Here is a 9540-nt window from a genome sequence, read left to right as displayed (position 1 = left end):
TTGCGAGACCATTGAGCCGAACAATGTATATAGTTAGAAAAATGAGTTAAAAACTAATTTCATTTCTGATAACATAAGATTAATTAAGATCTGATAATAAAAGATTAATATAAAGCAAAACTTTGGAAAAAGTACCACCAAGTATAGATTTTGTACAAAAAACTTATATCTTCGCGCTTTCAAATGAAGGGCAATGTTATAATGACAGGGACAAATGAGAGGTGATTGTTTCAAGGTGATGAAAAAATTCCCACACACAAAGAGTCGTCTTCGCTTCACTAAAAGTTTTATTTCATTCGTCGGTCAGCCAGAAAGTTAGTGTCCGACGTATCTGTGTTTATGACATTGTGTACAAACGTGTGTGCGTGTATATGTGTGTGTGTGTATGTCTTCATGTACTTTTTGTATCTGTATGCGTTTACACCTCGATTACTCGTAGTAATCGCCTACGTCGCAATTGATACAATATAATATGTATTGTTTTTTTATTTGTTTTTTTTTTTTTTTTTTATCTATCTCGATAGCATACAAAAGGATACAGGCACACAAATATCAAATATGCATCCGGTACTCGTTATGCTATTAATTAATATAATTACACTCACAATGGTACCGCCCTTCCCGCTCGTCGTTTTACGCTATATAATACAGATATATACAAGTGGTCGCTTCTCCGCGCGTCGGCGGGCATATATTTTATATAATTACGTTTACACATACGTATGTATAAATTACATTCGCTATATACATATCGAGAGATTATGCGGCGCGTTAATACCGTTCGGAGTCGCGGAAAGTTTTGCCTATTTTTTATCTCGCTCGTGCTAATTCTATAATAAAAACATCATCGTTGTTGTTGTTGTTGTTGTTGTTGTTGTCGTCGTCGTCGTTGTCGTCGTCGTCGTCGTACCTGCTCACCGCGTTTTCTTCGACTTTCTACGTATATGATACAGCAGTCGCGAGGCATTGCGCGATCGATTTTATGTACATACACACACAGTGTTCGCTCTCCGACAAGCTCTTTGTGCGGAAAACATGCACGAACGAATTTATAATACAATCGCAACTCATACAAGTTAAATTACAGTGTTTCGTACGCGAATGAATGTAACAAACAATGGAACGGTAAAATATATAAATATAATAATATATTATATTTTATACAATATATATATATATATGTGTAATGAGAGAAATAATACACACATCGAAATATATGAGAGATAAATTACATCAAATTGTAGATTAACTTATTTCGTAAAACTTGCCGGTTTTTTTTCACAAGAATCACATAGAGTTTTTTTTGCGGTTCCTGAACGCGATTTGTGTAAATTGTGTATAATACAGCTCCGGAGTTCGATCGATCAAACGAACTCAGTTTAGTCCGTTACGTTTTTCTACGTTTCCTCGCGTATATGCGTATATGCGCACGCAGTTATACGTGTCGTCGTGTATAAAAGATGGGCCAGTGGCTTCTTTTCCGTTCGCCAATCCTCATCCCTAAACCCGGAAAGCTTCTTCCCGCATTTCTCATGTCAGATGGAAAAAGGGTTGCATGTGTGATTTATGCCCGAGACTTCTCCTCGGTCGCACCGGCCGGGCCGTGTTCCCGCACCGTTGTACGTACCGATGCAGAACCGATCGTGTCGTATCTCGGTTATATCGGTAGACTGTGGCCCGCGTATCGCCCTCGACATGGCGGCCGGAAGAAAACTTACGACTGGCGAGTACCGGGGGCAAGGAACTCGCGCACGGTGCCAAGACAAGCGCCTATCTCCGTTCCGATATACCGCGAGCGTCGATAAGAATTAGCCGCGTGTTACAACAACGCGCGCGTGCGCGCGAGCAAAGCGATTCGCAAAGAGAGAGCGCTAGTCCCTTTACCCGTCCCCCCAAGATTATTAACGCATTTCTCGCCACTGACGAGAATAATTCAAAATTACGACCATGTCCAATCAGACTCCCAGGAGGTAGATAATGGCATCCGGTTCTGCTCGAACTAGTTCTAACGGATCGGCCAGTTGGTACTAGATGCCATTATTTACGTCTCCAAAGGGTCTTTGTGCGCGCTGGCGCGCGCGGCGCTTGAAAGCTCGGGCAATCTGGACGCATTGTCTCTTCGCAGCAATCTCACTGTTCACTTTTTGCTCCGGATTAAAGTACAATAGAGACTAGAGAGTGGAGAAATTTAATTTTGTCTTGGACAAATTTATTTAAGAGAATGTTCTTTTTTTGACAAACCGTTTTTCAAACGGCAAAACGCGTAATAAAAAATATCGAAGAAATAAATACAGAAAACAGTGTGTCGCGTATACACAAAATGTACAAAATGTGTGTTCGGCAAATTAAAAACAAGATAAGTTCACGGATGATTCCGGACACGATCGCGCCGTAACACACAGGATGATATTACGCGCGTCGTCGATTATTACGCCGCATGTAGTTTCGCGATAAAAAAGACATCCTTACGCGCGAAGCGCGCCATGAGCAGGTATGAAAGCGTCTTTCCTTCATCTTTTTTATCCCTTCTCGTCGGGGAGAGAGATCTTTCTTAACTCTCTCGCGCGCAACTTCTTTTTTTTTTTTTATACAAACTAACTTTCCGCTATCTCGCTGTTCTCTTCCCTCGTCCTTAAAGATTACTTGATTTAACTCGCCTCTGACGTGCGCGTCACGCGCACGTATTACGTGCGCACGCTCGCTCGAGACAAATTGACGATTATTGCCAGGAGCGGACTGTCAGCGCGGCTGGAAGTGCGGGAAGTTCAAGATATCGAATTTCCCGTGTCGTGGCAACGATAGCTCGGCGAATCGATCACGATGCCGCTGAGCGAGAAAATTATCGGGGGGAAGCTATCGACGAAGAGAAAATTCGGCGAAACCGACCAAATGTGTGTGTATGTGCGCGCGCGCGCGCGCGCACGTCGATTTCGAGCTTTAAAAGCGACGAAGTCGAGAAATGGTCGAGCTTTCGCAAGATCTCGAAGACGACCCAGGCCATTTTGTTGTCAGTCCGCCGCTGTCGTTTTTACGATAACCGCTTGTACGTGATATCTCGCGTCTTCAAAAAGACGACGATAGTATTATTGCGACGAAATTATTTGCTCGGTGCCCCCCAACTTAAGGCGCTTGAAGAAAAATTGTTTGTGTGTGTGTGTGTGTGCGTGTCTGTGTGTCTGTATATGTGTTACGTGATACGAGGTCCCTAACGGTTAGGTTATTTACATTCGAAAAGCGTTCGAAGCTGTCACTCTTAGTTTCCTCTTTAAATTAACACCCTACGTGGCGACGATATCGATTAAACACTAAATATACATAGCAATGTACCAATCGTTGTAGACGCTACCATGCACCGCTCTTGCCGCGAAAGGGCGCGACCTGCGCGGGGGGGAGAGGGGGGAACGCCCGATTAAATTTCTCCTCGACGAGCCAGACTGTCTCGCGCTTAATCGAAAAACCGATACGCGCGCACGCGTGCGCGCGCGCGCGCGCGCGTGAACACATCGCTCGTATTTCAGTTATTTCGGATAAAAATAGCGGAATGTCAATCAGCATCGCGTTCGTCCCGTATCCGAGCGCGATTTTTAGCGAGACCCGTTCCCCGGCGAGACGATCACGCCGGGAAAGAGAGAGAATGAGATAGAGACAGAGAGACTGGGTCCGACGTGAAATGAGAGAAAAATTGAGCTTAATAGATTACGAGCCGGTAATCAAGGGAAGTGCAGCGGTCAATGGACGACCGAATAATCGTACGGGGAAATACGCGCTATTTAAAACGGGTCCGTGCGGTAAAAGCTCCGAACGAGCTTTAAATTTCGTGCCACATTCCATGTCAGATATTTAAACCGGTAATAAATTTTGCACCGCGACATACACACAGGTGCACAGTCATCGTTCGTCGATCTAGAGTCGGAGGGAGTCGCTGTGCGCTTTACAACTGCCGCACTTTACCGGACGCGAAATATTCAGGGGAGAGCTCCGCCGCGCAAGGCACGCTTTAAGCACACATAACGTGTCTATAATATGTGTTACTCGCGAGAGTCGGGCTTTTGTTTGTGTTTTTTTTTTTTTTTTTTTTTTTTATTATATCACAATGTGGTCGAGGGTCTCTCACGTGTTTTGCGCACTCGCGATATCTCGAATCTCTCTCTAGGTTTTGTTTTTTTTTCTTTTTGTTCAATTTTTACGTACATATGTAGTTATTGTTGTCTCGTCCCTGTATTGTCGGTTCCTTACGCTGGTATAATTCTCGATTCTCCTCCTCGTTGCATAAAGGCGATGTCGGTAGAGATAGAGAAATAAAGTTGGGCTTATTACAATCTATTATACGCTTAAAACTTGTTGTCGTACGATAATATATGTATTTATATATTACCATCTTTGTATATATATATATATCTATATATATTTTTTCACTTCTTCCGCATCTTATATATGTACATATATACATATATATATATTGTATATGTATATATATATATATATATATATGTATATATAAATTAAGGATTCGTCACGGAGCGCCGTGTGTATACGACAATAAATAATACAACTTGTGCGCGCGTCGCGCGCAGTCAGGATACTGAATTATTTATGTGACGTCAGTCTTGTGTGAGGTGAGATCGAAGCTCGCTACCGTTCGCTCTTTTAAATATCGTCACGTCGATCTTGTCGCGGCTTTTCTCTCTCCGCCTCTCTTTCCCACTCCTCCTTTCTTCTCTTTCCCTTCACTCCTTCCGTGGATGTCAAGCGTCGCGACGCTTGACGTTTCGTTCGAGCGCGCGAATAATTGAAACGCCCGCTTACTCCATCAAGCCCGTAATTAATTATCTTTCCGATTCGACGTAACGATCGCGCCATCGGATAAATATCTCTCATCCGCCCAATCGCATTTTTTTCTTCCCCAGTGGTCGCCAGACGTTTCTCTTGGATCGATAGCGAGCTCGATCTTGTTGCACATGCGCGCCGAACAGACCAAATCATTAACGCGGACTCTTCCTGGAAATTCGTCCGAAATGCGGGCGCGTTGTGTTCCTCACATATTTCTCGGCTTACATGTCGTTATTGTAATTCCGAGAGACCGCCAGGCGGAAGTGGCATTTCGCAACGTCACAATTTATATATCCCGTTCGCGGAATTCCACTTTTCAGGTATGAAGAAAACTTGGCAGTGTGCACCGGAACGCGAAAGATGCCGGGATTCTAAAGCGCGAGTGATTCGAAAACTGCGGAAAATTGAAAATAGCAAGCGCGCGGCACCGCGATCCTTGATATTTTGTTCGCGATTTTCACGGACGAATCTCGGGAAGAGTCGTCGTCTTGCGCGCTAGGGTCACTCTCTATTAATATTTTAAACTGATATGCCAATTTAATACATAACGATTACACATATAGGTACGCGTTTTTTACATGCATCTCTTAGTAGAGGAAGTAGATCGGATCTCCCTAAAAAAAAAAACGCGTGTTTGTGTGGTCACGCATTTATACATATATATGTTTAAAAATTCATCGATGGCAGTGCTCGTCGAGAAGAGAGTTTGTGTTTCTTATTCGCGATGGACGCGCGACCGCGCCGCGGATCGCGTCGATTCTTCTCTCGCGCGCGATTCCCTTGCGCTAAATTCGAAGAAAAAAAAATATCGTCGTTGTAACAAGCGGGATCCCTTTCGCCGCGCGGTCGCTTTACGCGTGCTTTACTTTTGCCACCGGATCTTTACCTCGATTAACAACGCGCGCGTTCTCACGGTGTTCTCACGGCACGGTTCTTGATTTTGCTCTGCTCCATGCTTGCCGCTCTCTTTCGCCAATACGTTGGAGAAACTTGAGACGCGCGCAGACGAAGTAAAATGTGCGGAACCAAATGTTTTATTTCGTAAAAAAAAAAATAAACTTTTTTTTACAAAACAGAAAATTGCTTCTCAAACGTAGAAGAGTAATTCTCGCTCGCGAGAATAATTCTCGTTAACGCGATTGCAAAAGTTCGATATAAAAAAAATTGTGAAAATAAATTACAAACAAGTCTTTTATTGACGCAAAATAAGATACGGAGTGCAACAAATCTATATATATAAATATATATATATATATATATATGTATATATTGTAATATTGCAAGAGTAGGATGGCCGAGCAAGAACGGAACAGAATTCTTCCGTCGGAAGATAAACCAGTGCCGGAGAACCTTGCTCGATATCACGCAGTCTCGTTGCTCGCAATAACGAAGAATCCATCATACCTTCGATCCATTCGTTTTTTTTTTTTTTTTCGTGAATATCCGCACAGACGCTGCAAAAAGTCCTTACGCGTATCTGTGCAAGGAGTGCTCGCGGCGCTTACTGCCTCTGCGCTCGCGCTCGCAAACTGGTTCCGGACTCGGTGGATTCGAATACGTCAAGTTGCTGGTGCCTCGAGGGGGTGGTGCACTCATGGGGGGCGGAGGCGGCGGAAAAAAGCTCTGCAAGCAAGCCTAACGCATCGGAAAAGTATGAGACATTGACTTCTACGTTTATTTGACACTCGTTTTGAATATCATAGTAGTTTTTTTTTTGCTGTTTAATAATTACAAGAAAATTGTTATTTAATCCTAATCCTGTGAAATCCTGACATTAATAACCGAGCGATTGTTGAAAATAAGATATTTCATGAACTATTTAATGGAGAAAGTTTTTTAAAAACTAAAATAATATATCAAAATGTTATTTTCTTTTTAGCAACGTTTTAATTAATAAAAACATCGCGTCAGACATAAATGTCACAGTTTACACAAGTATCTAAAAACAGTATTTATAGGATTAATATTTTTCGAGAATTTCAGTTGTGTAAGTTATGTCAAATATTAAACAAATAATAAAACAAAATTATACGACTTAAAAATGATTTTTTTTCTCGCTAGAGTTTAATAAATATCGTGACAAGTATCGTTTGTAATGTATATCTTTACCTTTGCGCTACCCCTGGAGGAGGATTTCGAGAACACGCTGTCTTGATCGCTGCTTACGCTAGGCACGGGCATTGGTACTGCGTAATCATAAGTGGCATCTGTACAACAGAAAGTAATTGTGGTTTCACCGCCTCGTAATGAGCGTTTCGTCTCGATATATGCGATACAATTATTACTGCGCGAGATATATGGAATTGCTGAAGAGTTGAAAATTGCAATTTATGCGAGAGAGAGAGCTGCGTTCGGAATGACGCAATCGATGCAAATAGTTATCGAACTAAAGTTGACGAGTGTTTGACTGCTTCCTGTTTGTTACTCGGGAATATTACGGGAAGCACACTCTGAAGAAGAGTTCAAGGAGACCTGACTCACCAGACTGTTCGACGTTGTCATGTAGGTCCTTGTTGTCTAGAACAACCGTGCTATATCCGTAGTACGCCGTATGAGGGGAATCCCGATACTTGTTCTCGTGAAAGGGTTCCTGATACTCGTCGAGTCTGACATCGCCCAAAAGACGATCATTGAGATCTCGCGGCAGGGTTGTGAGCTTCGTGCCGGCGTATCGGTCGTCGAGATCCTCGACCCTGTAGGTCATCAACGACGGGTCCTTCTCCGTGGTGCCGTATGCGGACTCCGGCGACAGATGCTGATGATTGCCCGACGGTATCGTGCTCTTGGTGCCCAGAGGACTGGCAAAGTTCTTACGTTGCCGGTGACGCGTGACTATTAGGAACATGGCGACCGCCAGCAGCAGGATTACGACGATCAGGGCGCCAATGATCACAGCCGTGTAAGTCGGATCGTCCTGCTTAGCCACCGGAACTTCGGTTTGCAGCGGATTGTCGCGAGTTAAAGTTCTATCCCGCATTCGCGGAGCCTCGGTCGTGGGCGGTGCTTCCGTGCTGAAGTTACCGTGAGCGATGTCTGCAACACGATAGAGAAACACGTGCTTTTGAATACGGTAAATTCTGCTGACGACGTTCATTAATCGCAAATGCAAAGCAGCACCCCCGATACAGTACGTTACACGTTACGAAGAAAACACGATAAATCATGCTAATTTGCATTTTTATGCAAAGTAGAAAAATACGGATACACTATTAATGTTTTTTTTTTTTATTCGAACTTGCGGTGTGTGTCGTTTTGTTAGAAACATAATTTATATCCGTTAAGATCTCGCTATCTTTTTTAAATATATATAAAGTCGAATTTTTTACTTCAGAATTGATTACTTTTTTTATTCCTTCGTGTTCGAATAAACTCTTGAAATTTCTTCTTATACTTTATCAATCGACATCGCGAGCGCTATGTATCGGCTCAAAAAAAAAGATGTTTACGCTGAAACGCTTTGATCTTCCCGGAGAAATCGTCTCCGGTTACGTGCGATTTGATAGGCGTGTCGTCACGACTCGGAACTTTCTATACGGACTGCGAAGGCAAATCGTGGAAGCGAGGAAAATCGCTGAAGCCGTGCGTTATACTGCACTCACCGGAGTCAAAGGTGACTTCGCTGATCATAATCCACCGCGAGGCGAAGCTGAATTTCAGCTTGACGTACTTGCCGATCCGGTGGTGCAGCTTGATCGAGATGTTTCTCGAGTGCTCGAAGATCCTGTCCTCCACATAGTTGTACACTATCGGATCGCCGGTGAAGTATTTGCCACCGATGCTGAACGTGATGCTGACCTCAGAAAATACCTAAAACATAAAAAACAAAACAAAAAAAAAAATAAATAAATAAATAAATAAAAGAAGAACGTAATACGTAGATCCTGTTTCTCTCAAGAAGCGAATAGTTGGTTGAAGCGCTATTCTGCGCTGTCAAGCTTGATTGCTGCAGACAATTCGATTCATCGGATAAAGCGCCTACGTGTTCAGAACTACCATGCGGAATTAATTTGATCGGAAGCATACCACAGGCACTCGATTACGCCTGCGTAATCAGTATTATCACCGTTATTACCATCGGTAACAGATAACTAGTTAACGGCGCGCCGGGATGACATCGACAGTTTCGATAATACGGCGTATCTCACGGGCGGCGCGTTCCGAGAAAGCGAGGACGCGTGGAATGCTAATTTCATCCCTCGAAGGCGCAAGACAATTCAGCGAAGAGAATCCAAGTCCGTGTGAAACGGGCGAAAGACAAGAACAGAGAAAGATGGAGAGAGAGAGAGAGAAAGAGAGAAGAAAGAGAGACAGTACGAGAAAGTGAGAGGGAAACGGAGAACGCAGCTAAGACAGCGGTAGGAGTTAGGGACGAAGATTACAAAGCCGAGATTATCTAACTCCCTTAGACCCAAAGACGGAGAGAAGGCGTATGGATTTTCGACGTACTGAAGCCTACCGCCCGCGGATCCGCCGGTAGAACGGGGAAGTCGACGTGGTGGAAGTGGCAGCCGCGAGAAGCCGCGGAGAGAAAGACCGGGGGGGGGAAGGAGGAGGGAGGAGGGAAAGAGGCAGAGTGCGGGTATAGCTGATGATGCTTTGAAGCGCTGTCTTTCGGGAGACGTGTCCTATCCGCACGAGCGCGCGCTTGTTAATAGGAGAGGTCGTTTAGGGGGTAGCTTCTGCCACTCCGCAGCCCTATTCGCCCGAACT

The 9540-nt window shown here is 43.9% G+C and overlaps 1 protein-coding gene across 3 annotated transcripts in view; it reads right to left on the bottom strand.

The window, feature by feature from the left end:
* Positions 1-4426: 4426 nt before the first annotated feature.
* Positions 4427-9540, bottom strand: part of LOC109855961 (discoidin domain-containing receptor 2-like) — a 113816-nt gene continuing 108702 nt past the window's right edge. For all 3 annotated transcript variants that reach the window (XM_020430716.1, XM_020430714.1, XM_020430715.1), the window contains exons 6-9: positions 8430-8637; positions 7312-7863; positions 6940-7037; positions 4427-6465 (exon numbers count right to left, since the gene is read on the bottom strand). In XM_020430716.1, the coding sequence (XP_020286305.1) occupies positions 6298-6465; positions 6940-7037; positions 7312-7863; positions 8430-8637 (1026 nt within the window). In that variant the 3' untranslated portion in view covers positions 4427-6297. The remainder of the gene's footprint in view (positions 6466-6939; positions 7038-7311; positions 7864-8429; positions 8638-9540) is intronic.

Source organism: Pseudomyrmex gracilis, unplaced genomic scaffold (assembly GCF_002006095.1).
Source record: "Pseudomyrmex gracilis isolate BER0280 unplaced genomic scaffold, ASM200609v1 scaffold_103, whole genome shotgun sequence".
Taxonomy (NCBI): domain Eukaryota; kingdom Metazoa; phylum Arthropoda; class Insecta; order Hymenoptera; family Formicidae; genus Pseudomyrmex; species Pseudomyrmex gracilis.
This window is presented reverse-complemented; position numbering and strand designations above follow the sequence as displayed.